At 43.2% G+C, this 15,612-nt stretch overlaps 1 protein-coding gene across 2 annotated transcripts in view; it reads left to right on the plus strand.

Moving 5' to 3' along the window:
- The window catches only part of LOC118402851 (protein kinase C-binding protein NELL1-like), a 387,979-nt gene that overhangs the window by 168,867 nt on the left and 203,500 nt on the right, over positions 1-15,612 (plus strand). For both annotated transcript variants that reach the window (XM_035801186.2, XM_052478791.1), the window contains exons 6-7: positions 8,346-8,418; positions 9,521-9,603. In XM_035801186.2, coding sequence (XP_035657079.2) covers positions 8,346-8,418; positions 9,521-9,603 — 156 coding nt within the window. The remainder of the gene's footprint in view (positions 1-8,345; positions 8,419-9,520; positions 9,604-15,612) is intronic.

Genomic DNA, 15,612 nt, shown 5'->3' on the forward strand with positions numbered 1-15,612 from the left:
AGGATGAACCAGACATTTGTGGAGGTCATAATTTATTTTCTGAGGTCTTGGCTGATTTCTTTTGATTTTCCCATGATGTCAAGCAAAGACGCACTGAGTTTAAAGGTAGGCCTTAAAATACATCATCAGGTACACCTCCAATTGACTCAAATGATCAGTTAGCCTATCAGAAGCGTCTAAAGCCATGACATAATTTTCTGGAATTTTACAAGCTGTTTAAAGGCACAGTCAACTTACTGTATGTATACTTTGACCCACTGGAAATGTGATACAGTGGATTATAAAGTGAAATAATCTGTCTGTAAACAATTGTTGAAAATATTACTTGTGTTTTGCACATAGTAGATGTCCTAACCAACTTGCCAAAACTAAGAAATTTAGAAATTTGTGGAGTGGTTGAAAAATGGGTTTTAATGACTCCAGCCTAAGTGTATGTAAGTGTGTGTAAACTTCCGACTTCAAGTGTGCACGTGTTTAGCAGATGTTATTTGTTTCCTAGAAACAGGAGACAAATGGCTGTGAGATTGGTTGGATCCTAGACACATTAAAAGTGGGATTTATACGGAGGTTACGGGTCAACAGAAGACGAACAGCATCTTGGAGATGGGAAATGGGACAATAATCAACCCAGAGGGACAGATCTTGGGTGGACAGCCATACCATCTGCCCGAGACGATACCGGTGGCGGTCCGGTTGTCGATACCTGAAGGTACGACGACAGCGGCGGACAAAAATCTGGGAAAATCCAGGACGAGAACTGAGGACCTTGGTTGAAGACCATGTCCACTGGGAGTCCATGGATCCTGAAGAAGTATTGCAGCGTGAGCTGGGCCGTCTCTTTGGCAGAGTTTAATTTGGGGAGTGAAATGAAGTGGGCTGCTTTGGAAAACTGGTGTTGCCATCAGACAGGGGGAGACCCGTGACAAAGTCCAGGGATATGTGAGACCAGGGACAGTGAGGAACAGGCAGAGGTTGCTGGGGAGTCTTGTTCTGCGCACAGATTGTGCATGCAGCGACAAACGTGGAGATGTCAGGAAACATGGTAGGCCACCAAAAGCATTGTTGCACAAAGGCCAAGGTCCAATGGGAGCCCGCATGGCAAGCAAGGACCGAGGAGCCAGGACTGAGGAGCAGACAGCGTCAGGAAGAAACATCCGGTTATCTGGAACGCTGTGCCTCATGAACCTGCTTCCCTTTTCCCCAGCAGAGTGCCGTCGCCAAGCACAAGATGGGAAGGATGGTCTCGGCTTCCGGGGGTGTAGCCACAGGGCTATAGCATTTACAGTCTTGACATTATTGGATCCTGGTCGGTAGGAGAGGGAGAAGTTGAACCGGGTGAAAAGCAGGGCCCACCTAGCTGGCCTGGAATTGAGACGCTTGGCGGCGTGTAGATATGAGGTTCTTGTGGTCTGTCCACACAATGAACAGATGTTCTGCCCCCTCCAGCCAGTTCTTCCACTCCTCCAATGGCATCTTCACCGCAAGAAGCTCAATATTCCCCACATTGTAGTCCCTCTCCGTGGTGTTGAGGCAATGGGAGAAGAAGGCATTGGAATGTAACTTGAGGTCCAGGGCAGAACACTGGGAAAGAATAGTCCGCACTCCAACATCCGAAGCATCGGCCTCCACCACGAATTGGCGGGACGGGTCAGGATGGTACAAAGATGCAAGCTGCGGTGAAATGGTGTTTGAGATCCGGTATGCTCGATCAGCAGCTGGGGACATGAATGGAACCTTGGGAGAGGTGCGTAGGCCGCCACACTAGAGGAGTCTTTACATAGCTGGTACAGCTTATGAGCACCGTCTTTCCCAGACAAAGTAGAATCAAACACCTTCCGAACTTCCTCCACAAACTCCTCCAGACTGAGGTAGATGGCGGACTGTTGTTCCCACGCCCTCCCGGACATCAGGGTTATGATGTACGCTATCCTCATGCGGTCCGAGGGGAACGAAGATGGCTGCAACTCGATAATGAGGGAGCACTTGTAGAGAAAAGCCCATCAGAATCCGGAATCTCCAGCGTAGCGCTCCAGATGAGGTAAGCGGGGTTTTCGGGACAGTGGGGTAGGCTGGGAGATAACGGGTGTGACCCTCTGCCCAGTGAGGAATCTGTGGAATTGCTCCAGCAATGTATCAAACACCTGGTCATGGTGTTCTGTTAGGGTATGGAGTCCCTCCATAAGACATTGAAGTAACTCCTCATGTTGTCCTATGGTGGCTTCTTGCAGGGAGACAGCTTTGTGGAGCTGGTCTGAGTCTGCTGGGTCAGTCACAGCCCGTTTGTACTACCATGTTTCAGGAGAAGACTCAGATGCAGACAGTGTTGAAGTAACAAAAGTTTACTACCAGAACAGGGGGCAGGCAAAATAACAGGTCAAAGGCAGGCCAGTAATCCAGATTCGAGTCCATAAGGTACAGAACGGCAGGCAGTCTCGGGGTCAGGGCAGGCAGAGGTCAATCATTGGGAAAACTAGAAAACAGGAACTAGAAAAAGACCAGTGCAAGGGGAAAAACGCTGCTAGGCTTGACGAACAAAATAAACTGGTAACAGACAAACACAGGTATAAATACACTGGGGATAATGGTGAAGATGGGCGACACCTGTAGGGGGGTGGAGACAAGCAAAAAGAAAGGTGAAACAGATCAGGGTGTGGCAAGTGAAGTAATGTCTAACAATACACGCAATCTAAAGTAAAGGAAGGGAATTAAGAAGTTATACATTTTTGGACGAGCAATGTCAGAGCGGCATAGACTAAGATACAGTAGAATAGGACAGAACACAGGATACCTATGAGATGAGAAATGCAAAATATGTCAATATTATTAACCTCGCCCTCTGGATGATAGCGTGGTGAACAGGCAGTGACTTGGATGGTTTTTGTTCTTGATATTCTTTTTGCCTTCCTGTGACATCGGGTGCTGTAGGTGTCCTGGAGGGCAGGTATTTTGCCACCGATGATGTGTTGGGCAGACCATACCACCCTCTGGAGAGCCCTGCGGTTGTGGGCTGTGCAGTTGCCATACCAGGCAGTGATACAGCCTGACAGGATACTCTCAATTGTGCATCTGTAAACGTTTATGAGGGTTTTGAGTGTCAAGTCAAATTACTTCAGCCTCCTGAGGTTAAAGAGGCGCTGTTGCTCCTTCTTGGGTGGACCATTTCAGGTTGTCAATACAGTTACACACAAAGAGATACACAAAACCTGGCTTGAGATAAAGAATTTAAATGAGTTTTTATGGGTTTGACAAAATGCCTTCCGGACTCAATATAAAAATATACTGTCCTCATCTCTGGTACCATCTCTGTTCCATTATGCTGGGTATTTTCCCCTAGTTTTAATTGGCATGCTGCTTTGGGTTAGTTTGACCATCCAAACTGGTCTCATATTCTAGACATAACATAGTAAACGTAAATCCGAGATACTCAAATGTGTATGGTATGTTACGTTTGTATGCTTACATGAGATGGCATTTTACTTAAGGCAAAACAAAGGGACGGTGGTTGGTTGGGGTGGATGGGTCAGCGCATAACCTGAACATCTAGTGTAACCGATGTGAAATGGCTAACTAGTTAGCGGTGGTTCATGCTAATTGCGTTTCAACCGGTGACATCACTCGCTCAGACCTTGAAGTCGTTGTTCCCCTTGCTCTGCAAGGGCCGTGGCTTTTGAGGAGGGATGGGTAACGATGCTTCATGAGAGGCAGTTGTTGATGTGTGCAGAGGGTCCCTGGTTCGAGCCCAGGTAGGGGCGAGGAGAGGGACACAAGCTAATTTGTTACACTAGCAACCCAAAGGTTGCGAGTTTGAATCTCATCATGGACAACTTCAGCATTTAAGCTAATTAACAACTTTGCAGCTACTGAGTTACTACTTTTAAGATACTTTTCAACTACTTAACATTTGTGCTAACCCTTTCCTTAACCTGTTAACCTTAACCTTAACCTTAACCATTTAAACGAACTCCTAACTTTAACCCTAACCTTAACCCCTAACCCATAGAGCTATATGACATTAGCGTTAGCCACATACCCACCTAGCTAACTTTAGCCACAACAAATTGGAAATCGTAGCATATAATTGACTGCATCCGTAATGGGTCAGCGGTCAAACGACCTCCACTCATCACTGTAAAACGCTCCCTGAAACACTTCAGCGAGCAGGCCTTTCTAATCGACCTGGCCGGGTTATCCTGGAAGGACATTGATCTCATCCCGTCAGTAGAGGATGCCTGGATATTTTTTTTTAAATGCCTTCCTAACCATCTGAAATAAACATGCCCCATTCAAGAAATGTAGAACCAGGAACAGATATAGCCCTTGGTTCTCCCCAGACCTGACTGCCCTTAACCAACACAAAAACATCCTATGGCGTTCTGCATTAGCATCGAACAGCCCCCGTGATATGCAGCTGTTCAGGGAAGCTAGAAACCATTATACACAGGCAGTTAGAAAAGCCAATGCTAGCTTTTTCAAGCAGAAATTTGCTTCCTGCAACACTAACTCAAAAAAGTTCTGGGACAGTGTAAAGTCCATGGAGAATAAGAACACATCCTCCCAGCTGCCCACTGCACTGAAGATAGGAAACACTGTCACCACTGATAAATCCACCATAATTAAGAATTTCAATAAGCATTTTTCTACAGCTGGCCATGCTTTCCACCTGGCTACTCCTACCCCAGTCAACAGCACTGCACCCCCAACAGCAACTCGCCCAAGCCTTCCCCATTTCTCCTTCTCCCAAATCCGTTCAGCTCATGTTCTGAAAGAGCTGCAAAATCTGGACCCCTACAAATCAGCCGGGCTAGACAATCTGGACCCTTTCTTTCTAAAATGATCTGCCGAAATTGTTGCCACCCCTATTACTAGCCTGTTCAACCTCTCTATCGTGTCGTCTGAGATTCCCAAAGATTGGAAAGCAGCTGCGGTCATCCCCCTCTTCAAAGGGGGGGACACTCTTGACCCAAACTGCTACAGACCTATATCTATCCTACCATGCCATTCTAAGGTCTTCGAAAGCCAAGGCAACAAACAGATTACCGACCATTTCGAATCTCACCATACCTTCTCTGCTATGCAATCTGGTTTCAGAGCTGGTCATGGGTGCACCTCAGCCACGCTCAAGGTCCTAAACGATATCTTAACCGCCATCGATAAGAAACATTACTGTGCAGCCGTATTAATTGATCTGGCCAAGGCTTTCGACTCTGTCAATCACCACATCCTCATCGGCAGACTCGACAGCCTTGGTTTCTCAAATGATTGCCTCGCCTGGTTCACCAACTACTGCTCTGATAGAGTTCAGTGTGTCAAATCTGAGGGTCTGCTGTCCGGACCTCTGGCAGTCTCTATGGGGGTGCCACAGGGTTCAATTCTTGGACCGACTCTCTTCTCTGTATACATCAATGAGGTCGCTCTTGCTGCTGGTGAGTCTCTGATCCACCTCTACGCAGACGACACCATTCTGTATACTTCTGGCCCTTCTTTGGACACTGTGTTAACAACCCTCCAGGCAAGCATCAATGCCATACTACTCTCCTTCCGTGGCCTCCAATTGCTTTTAAATACAAGTAAAACTAAATGCATGCTCTTCAACCGATCGTTACCTGCACCTACCCGCCTGTCCAACATCACTACTCTGGACGGCTCTGACTTACGTGGACATACGTGGACAACTACAAATACTTAGGTGTCTGGTTAGACTGTAAACTCTCCTTCCAGACCCATATCAAACATCTCCAATCCAAAGTTAAATCTAGAATTGGCTTCCTATTTCACAACAAAACATCCTTCACTCATGCTGCCAAACATACCCTTGTAAAACTGACCATCCTACCAATCCTCGACTTCGGCGATGTCATTTACAAAATAGCCTCCAATACCCTACTCAACAAATTGGATGCACTCTATCACAGTGCAATCTGTTTTGTCACCAAAGCCCCATATACTACCCACCATTGCGACCTGTACGCTCTCGTTGGCTAGCCCTCGCTTCATACTCGTCGCCAAACCCACTGGCTCCATGTCATCTACAAGACCCTGCTAGGTAAAGTCCCCCCTTATCTCAGCTCGCTGGTCACCATAGCATCTCCCACCTGTAGCACACGCTCCAGCAGGTGTATCTCTCTCGTCACCCCTAAAGCCAACACCTCATTTGGCCGCCTTTCGTTACAGTTCTCTGCTGCCTGTGACTGGAACGAATTGCAAAAATCGCTGAAGTTGGAGACTTTTATCTCCCTCACCAACTTCAAACATCTGCTATCTGAGCAGCTAACCGATCGCTGCAGCTGTACATAGTCTATTGGTAAATAGCCCACCCATTTTCACCTACCTCATCCCCATACTGTTTTTATTTATTCACTTTTCTGCTCTTTTGCACACCAATATCTCTACCTGTACATGACCATTTGATCATTTATCACTCCAGTGTTAATCTGCAAAATTGTATTATTCGCCTACCTCCTCATGCCTTTTGCACACATTGTATATAGACTGCCCATTTTTTTCTACTGTGTTATTGACTTGCTAATTGTTTACTCCATGTGTAACTCTGTGTTGTCTGTTCACACTGCTATGCTTTATCTTGGCCAGGTCGCAGTTGCAAATGAGAACTTGTTCTCAACTAGCCTACCTGGTTAAATAAAGGTGAAATAAAAAATAAAATAAAAAAATCTTGGCCAGGTCGCAATTGTAAATGACAACTTGTTCTCAACTTGCCTACCTGGTTAAATAAAGGTGAAATAAAAAAATTAAATAAAAATGGAAAATTCGTAACATATTGTACAACTTGGAATTTGTAACATATCATATGAATTGTAATTCATAAAATATCATACTAAATGGAAGATGGACATCCACAAATAGCTTATTATATAGCTCATTTCTCTCAAATTGTTTGTGCAAATTTGCTTACATCCCTGTTAGTGAGCATTTATCTTTTGCCAAGATAATCCATCTACCTGACAGGTGTGGCATTTTAAGAAGCTGATTCAACAACATGACCATTACAAAGGTGCACCTTGTGGTGGGGACAATAAAAGGTCACTCTAAAATTAACACAATGCCGCAGGGAGCGTGCAAATTGCATGCTGACTGCAGGAATGTCCTGCCCGAGCTGTTGCAAGATAATTGAATGTTAATTTCTCTACCATATGCCTCCTCCAACGTTGTGTTAGAGAATTTGGCAGTACGTTCAACCGGCTTCACAACCACAGACCACGTGTAACCACACCAGCCCAGGACCTCCACATCTGTCTTCTCCACCTGTGGGATTGTCTGAGATAAGCCACCCGGACAGGAGTATTTCTGTCTGTAATAAAGCCCTTTTGTGTGGAAAAACTCATTCTGTTTGGCTGGGCTTGGCTCCCAAGTGGGTGGGCCTATGCCCTCCCAGGCCAACCCATGGCTGCACCCCTGCCCAGTCATGTGAATTGCATAGGTCAGGACCTAATGCATTTGCTTAAATTGACTGATTTCCTTGTATGAACTGTAACTCAGTAAAATCATTGAAATTGTTTCATGTTGTGTTAATATTTCTGTTCAGTATAAATTAAGTGTCTCGGATTTATATACAGAATAATATGAACTGCTCTGAGACCACATTGGACCATCACAGTGACTGACACACAGACGAACCGCCGCCCGCCCCTGCACACACACACACACAAATACATACACTAGTGCTGAGTGATTAACCAACATTTATGCAATTTTTTGTTTTTTAAACAAATAATTGACCAAAGTTGGTTCAATTATTTTAATTTAATTTAATTATGGTTTTTTTTCTGTGACCTCAATGTGCAGTTTCTGTAGAGCTCAAGCTGTAGAGTTCAAGCTTAATCTGATTTATGTAGTAGGACAATATGCTACATAGTTTAGCGCAGAAAATGTGGTAATTAAATACATTGACCATAATTCATTGCACAGCCACTTAAACTTGTCCATTCTGTGCGGAGCAGACATGGGGACTAACCGCCTGTGAACTCTAGGGAGCAGAGAAGAGAGAACGCTCGATCGAGAGGGATTGAAAGGAGTTTTTTCGAGAGCCTGAAAATACATGATCTAAATGATTGACAGTTGGTATTCAGCAGTCATAAAAGTATACCTTATTTACTTTGAAGTATGCCTTATTTATTCAGACAGCAGCTCTATAGAGTTGAGATGATGTCTTGGCATTAAATAATAAAGTAATCAAATGAAACTGTCACCACCAGTTAGACCCATGCAGTTGCTTATTAGTCACTATCAGCCCTTCAATTTTTAGATTTGTATCTCTTCTCTCTCTCTCTCTCTCGTTCTCTCTCTGTCCCCCTCTTTCTCCCTCTTTTTCTTTCTCACCTTCCTCACAGGGTACCATTCAGGACGTCAAATTAATTTTTGCTCCAAACGGCTACATCACACAATGTCCCAACCTTAATCGCAGTAAGTATAGTAACTGTTACTACCCTTAGCTCTGGGCACCTATTTATAAAAGTAAGAGTCCTACTCTAGGATCAGTTAAGCTTTTTAGATAGTAATGAATACAATTGTTTGGACAGGGAAGACCTGATCTTAGATTAGCACTCCTACTCAGAGGTACTTTATGATTACAGGCTCGGTATAATTAGCTTGTTGTTGAGGACACAGGACGGGTTATTCCATCATGTTCCTTGTCCTAAATGTCCCCGTCCTCTTCTTCGTTTTGTCTGAAAGGTGAAGAGGTACTGAGAGAAAGTGGAGCTGGCATCCTATAATGTCTCGTTAGCTATACTCCAGTCTCTGTCACTCTTATTAATCTCTCATCATTAGCCAGTGGAACTCCATTTCTGTTCTCTCTCTCCCTCATTTCCCTCTTTCTCATTCCCTCTTTCTCTCACACCTACACACTCACGCACACACACACACACGCACTCGCACGCACACACACACCGTTTCCATTTGTCTTCTATGTAATTTCAATTACATTTTCAAACCTCCCTCCCTCTCTCTCTCTCTTTCTCTCCCTCCCTCCTTTTTATTGTCAAACAATTGAAGATGCAGGGCTTGTGTTGTGCACTTGTGGCGATGCTACTGTCTCTGTCGCTGATCAATAAGGCATGCAATCATAGTCTGTCACTCCCCTCATCGATACTTTTGTGAACCAGTACTCGCGCCACACCCGAGAAGCCAATATAGCTCTATTAGATACAGCACAACAAGCTGCTTAATATTATTATAGAAGTAAACTTTTCTTTCTTCAAACATGCATAAAACATTGTGTAAAAGACAAACAAAGAAAATTACCCACAATCCTCTAATAAAAGAGCCACGTGGCAAGATAGGAAGTGCAAGGAGATGAGTTCAATCACTAAATTTTCTATAGCTTTGGTTATCATCTTATATTTTGAGCAACAAGGTTTTAGTAAAATTTGTATACGTAAATGTACCTCTTCTCTTTTTCTCTTCTTTTGCCTCCTCTCTACCTCATTCCTTTTCTCTTGTCCTTTACTCTATTATCCCCTCTCCCACTCCTGTCTTTCTTTGTCCATCCTTTTCTCCTGTTGAGCCTGTCCGACATGCAGTGATTTCCTGAGCCTGGTGCAAGGCATCATGGACCTTCAGGAGTTGCTGGCCAAGATGACCCTAAAGGTGAGAGTGACCACCCATTCAAAAAAATAGCATTTTGAACTTTAACCTCAAACAAGCGACCTTATAAGTGATGAGGTGTGATGCTTTATGTCCCAACATTCTACCTGAGAGACCTTAGTCTGGGAACATGAACACGCTCACCCACACACACACACACACACACACACACGCTCACACACACACACACACACACACACACACACACACACACACACACACACACACACACACACACACACACACACACACACACACACACACACACACACACACACACACAAAGCCTTGAATCAAAGCCCTCTCTTCCTTCTCCAAAGGGCAGGTAGGTATGATCAGAGGTCATACAACCGACACACACACACACACACACACACACAGGGTAGGTATGATCAGAGGTCACAGTGGTGTCATTAAATGGCAGCCGTCTAGGCCCTGTGGGACACTAACAGGGGCTGAACATGATGTTCCTCTCAGCACGACACTCAAGCATGTGTGTGTGTGCGTGTGTGTGTGTGTGTGTGTGTGTGTGTGTGTGTGTGTGTGTGTGTGTGTGTGTGTGTGTGTGTGTGTGTGTGTGTGTGTGTGTGTGTGTGTGTGTGTGTGTGTGTGTGTGTGTGTGTGTGTGTGTGTGTGTGTGTGTGTGTGTGTGTGTGTGTGTGTGTGTGTGTGTGTGTGTGTGTGAAGCAAGGACAGCCCACCAGCCAGACCTAGGCTTGGAGTCATCCCACTGTAAATAACTGCCTCCTTCTTCATTATAATAGACCCGAAGCTCTCACTTAGTCAATATCCCAATTGGCACACTATTCCTTATTTTGACTAGGGCCAATAGGGTTCTGGTAAAAAGTAGTGCACTATATAGGGAATAGGGTGGCATTTGGGGCATACTTAGCCTGTCTGACTTCCCTGCTTACACAGCAACGCAGCGTGTAGAAATGGCACTTTCCTCCCCTCGTGGCTGTGAACGAGGGAGGGTGAGATAGAGGGATGAAAAGAAAGAGGGTGATGGAGGTGGTGGATGAATAATTGCTAACCTCTTGGTGCTCGGCTAGCTGTATAATATGCAGTGTCAGGAGAGTGAGCTGAGAATAGAAGTTCCATGCATGAATTAGCAGTGTGTGAGTGTGAGTGTGAGAGAGAGAGAGAGAGAAGAGAGAGAGAGAGAGAGAGAGAGAGAAGGGGTTGCAAATGAGCTTAGACAGAGCCTATATGCATGTTTTGTGCTGTTGATGACATAAAATGGATGACACACACACTTTCCGACAATATTGTTGCATGTCATATCGTGGCTTGAGTATACTGCAAGTGTAGTCTATTTTATTACGTCTTCAATATATTTTCCATGAGTACAAACTCATGCACGTATGCTACTCATGCACACACACACACACACACACACACACACACACACACACACACACACACACACACACACACACACACACACACACACACACACACACACACACACACACACACACACACGGTATGTCCCATCATACACCTACGATGCTGGTGCTATGGAAGCTAGCCTGTAGTGGTCCCGTAAAACAGGAAGATCTGAATTTTAAAAACGTAATGTTAGTTCAGTATTTTGCCAAGTACAGTATTTTGCAACTTGATGTTAGATAGTTCCTCCATAGACTAAGGGGAATCCAGGGTGAGGAACTATTTAACATCAAGTTGCAAAATACTGAACTTGGCCTTTAAGCATCACCATATTATTTTGAAATTATGTTTCAAAAAATGTGCTTTTTGACAGCTCCTGTATCCAAAGCGCATGGCTCAAATTTGACAAAAATTACAATTCATTGTGTGATGGAGGAGAGACATGGAGGTCAAGCTGGCTTATCTTGTCTAGCTAGCCTGGAGCCTCAAATGGAGGATGCTAACAAACATTTAAAACACTGCAGGAGCTGTGATTATTTTGCTTTATTCCGGTACAATGTGGACTGCCCAAACTTTCAATGTAGCAACTCTCTCCTTTGCTTGCAAAGGGCTACAGGGATGAATTGGCTACTCTTAGCAAACAAGTAGTGAACCTATATAAGCTAATGGAGAATCCACTAGAAGGATGCTCCTGGATGACTTGGTGGATGTTCCTGTTCTCAATCCAACCAACCAGCCATGGAGATATGGAATCCGAACAGCGTCGTCTGGCATTGGGGGCCTCCTAGACCAGACACAGCTTCACCTTCTTCCCTGGAGTCTTCAGTTTCGAGATCGGATCCGCAGGTACCTGCGATCCTCAGAGCTCCCATCCTCATCTGACCGTAAGGCTGTCTAAGGCTCCTGCCCATTCATCATCCACGATGGATACTCCAAACGGCTCGGGTCCATTGGGCCCCACCGCCCTTCGGTCCTCAAGGGGTTTGCAAAAACACTTGAGGCAAAGAATGGCCGGACCTCCTCAGCCATTGCAGCAGCTGTCATCATCGGCTGTTCTATGGTTAGAAACATCATTGTTCCCTCTACAAAAATCATGTGCTATCCTGGAGCACAAGTACAGGACATTACAAGGCTGCTTGCGACCGTTCTACGACAGATGCCGGGAACTGATGCTGTCGTCATCCGTGTAGGGTCAAACAACATTAGGAGGGCTAGCTCGGAACTTCTGAAAATGTTTTTTTAAGAACTGATTTTAGCACTGAAAGATTCCACAAATCTGCCAATTATTATTTACCGTTGTTAGGCTGCGGGTGTGAAAGATTCAGCAGGATACTGGCATTATACACCTGGCTAAAAGATTACTGTAGCTCTGTTGGATTCACTTTTATAGATTACTTTGACACTTTTTGGAACAGAAGATGCTCTACAAGAATGACAAGAGTCCATCCAAATAATTTTGGCCCCTGGACTCTATCCACGCATTTCAGGACTGTGTTGAGACAATGGCATCAATGACCAAGACCAGCTCAGTTAATCCCTATCATTGTGTCGCTTAGTTGTCATAATGCTGCAGAAAATGTACATTATCCCAGGGGCGTTGGAAGATACAATGTAAGTAACTTAACTTCTTCAGGATTGGTGGGTCCCCTGCGTTGGTTGAGCTAATTTAGGCTAATGCGATTTACATGAGGTTGTAAGTAAACAAGAACATTTCCCAGGACAAAGACATATCGGATATTGGCAGAAAGCTTAAATGCTTGTTAATCTAACAACACTGCCCAATTTACAAAAGCTATTACAGTGAAAGAAAACCATGCTATTGTTTGAGGAGAGTGCACAGTTTTGAACCTGAAAGGTTAATAATAAACAAATTAGGCACATTTGGTCAGTCGTGATACAACGTTTTGAACAGAAATGCATTGGTTCATTGGAACAGTCTAAAATGTTGTACATGCGCTGCTGCCATCTAGTGGACAACATCTAAATTGCCCCTAGGCTGGAATAATACATTATGGTTTTTCTCTTGCATTTCAAAGATGATGTATTATTGTTTTACCAGATCTAATGTGTTATATTCTCCTACATTCCTATAACATTTTCACGAACTTCAAAGTGTTTTGTTTCAAAAGCATATCCTAGCTTCAGGGCCTGAGCTATTGGCAGTTAGATTTGGGTATGTCATTTTAGGCGAAAATTGAAAAAATGGGGCGGATCCTTTTAATTTATGTCCCCTTAACTGCCCTGAATGCCTCTGTTGATCCTACAGCTATTGTATGCAATAATAATGTGCCTGTGAACCAAAGTTATACTGTTAGCACTGAGGAGGTGTGCCCTAGTAGGAAGTGTGCAGCTCACCCTGCACTATCAGTTCAAATTTAAAATAAATTAGCATGTCTATTTCTGATAAGCTACCCAGTAAAGGATTAAAAACAGTAAATCATCCCAAAAAGTGGCATAAATAGCCCACACTAACATATCTAGCCTTAGAAACAAGGTTCACAAAATCAATAACGTAATAATCCAGGCAGAATCACATCCAGCCGTGATTGGGAGTCCCATATGGCGGCACACAATTGGCCCAGCACCGTCCAGGTTTGGCCGGGGTAGGCCATCATTGTAAATAAGAATGTTCTAAAAAGACGTCAAAATGCTGTAGACACCTTGGGGAATACGTGGAAAATGTAAGCTCATTCGTAGCTCATTCACGGCTATATAAGGAGTCATTGGCATGAGGTGGTTTCAAAAAATGTGGCACTTCCTGGTTTGATTTGTATCTGGGTTTCGCCTGTAACATCAGTTCTGTGGCACTCACAGACAATATCTTTGCAGTTTTGGAAACGTCAGAGTGTTTTCTTTCCAAAGCTGTCAATTATATGCATAGTCCAGCATCTTTTTGTGACAAAATATCTTGTTTAAAACGGGAACGTTTTTCATCCCAATCTTTTAATAGCACCCCTAATGCATAATTGGCTGACTTGCCTAGTTAAGTAAAGGTTAAATACATTTTTTAAAAACGTGCTAGTAACAGATGACATTCATATTCTGACCATCTCTAAAACTCACTTAGATAATACCACTGATGATAAAGTGGTAGCAATACATTGTGATAACATTTACAAAAACTACAAAAATGCCAATGGGGGCAGTAATTGCGGTCTACATTCAGAACCACATTCCTGTAAAACGAAGAGAGGAACTCATGTTAAATACGGTTGTAGTAATATGTGACCGACCACCTCAATTCAGTCTTATGTAGCAACATTTGAAATCGTTTTATACATTGGATAAAAGTAGAGACTCAGATTGTATATCATTCACTGCAGTTGAGGAACACATGGGAAAGTAATTCTGCTTTGAAAGTTGGTAAACTTGTAACCCCACTTTTTAGAAAATGGCCCTTGAATGTTTTGGTACACCTACTGAAAAGCTCTTCTTTGTCTACACCCATTAATTTTCGTTCACATCGTCTTAAGCCCCACCCATATCTTTAAGGATTCACATGTGAGGTAATGTGCACAGTGGTGTGAAGTACTTAAGTAAAAATACTTTCATGTACTACTTAAGTCATTTTTGGGGAATATCTGTACTTTACTATTTATATTTTTGACAAATTTTACTTTTACTCCTCTACATTCCAGAAAAAAAGTAATATACTTTCTACTTCATACATTTTTGCTGACACCAAAAGTACCAGTTACATTTTGAATGCTTCGCAGGACAGGAACATTGTCTAATTCATACACTTAAAGAGACAATCCCTTGTCATACCTACTGCATCTGATCTGGCTGAGTCACTAAACACAAATGCTTTGTCTGTAAATTATGGGGAGTTGGAGTGTGCCCTTGGCTCTCCGTAAAAAAAAAGATAAAAAATACAATTGTTCCGTCTGGTTTGCTTAATATAAGGAATTTGTAATGATTTATACTTTTAATGCTTAAGTATACTTTAGAAATTACATTTACTTTTGATACTTAAGTATATTTAAAAGCAAATACTTTTTTACTTTTACTCACATAGGATTTTACTGGGTGATTTTCACTTTAACTTGAGTCATTTTCTATTAAGGTATATTTACTTTTACTCATGTATTACTCATGTAATAATTGGGTACCTTTTCCACCACTGCATGTGCTAAGTCGTGAGTACGGTAGTGTACAACCAAAGTTTTCAAGCCTAAAGACTGGTTTATAATACTTCTATCGACATGCCTATATAAAGTTGTCGCAGTGACATCATGAACATTCTATTGTCGTCTGACATTAAACTTGTTGCCGTTATGAAAAAGTAAAAACAAAAAAAAACACAGGCTGCATGACATCAGCAGCCTGGGGGTCCAAAATAGCAGAACTGGTGTATTTTAACACCTATAAACCCAGCTGTTTAAAAATGAATTCAGTATATGTTAATCTAGCAAACCAGGCAACTAAAAGCAACTTTATAAACAATATTTTTGATTTCTTTCTAGATTGTTTGAAGGTGTAAACGGTAAAGGGAAATGGTTTCTTGCATAGTGGAGTCTTTTGTTTCGACATGTATATAGCTAGCTAGCTATCTATCGTTCTGCCCTTGAACAGGCAGTTAACCCGCTGTTCCTAGGCCGTCATTGAAAATAAGAATTTGTT

This window comes from Oncorhynchus keta, chromosome 2 (genome assembly GCF_023373465.1).
Source record: "Oncorhynchus keta strain PuntledgeMale-10-30-2019 chromosome 2, Oket_V2, whole genome shotgun sequence".
Taxonomy (NCBI): Eukaryota; Metazoa; Chordata; class Actinopteri; order Salmoniformes; family Salmonidae; genus Oncorhynchus; species Oncorhynchus keta.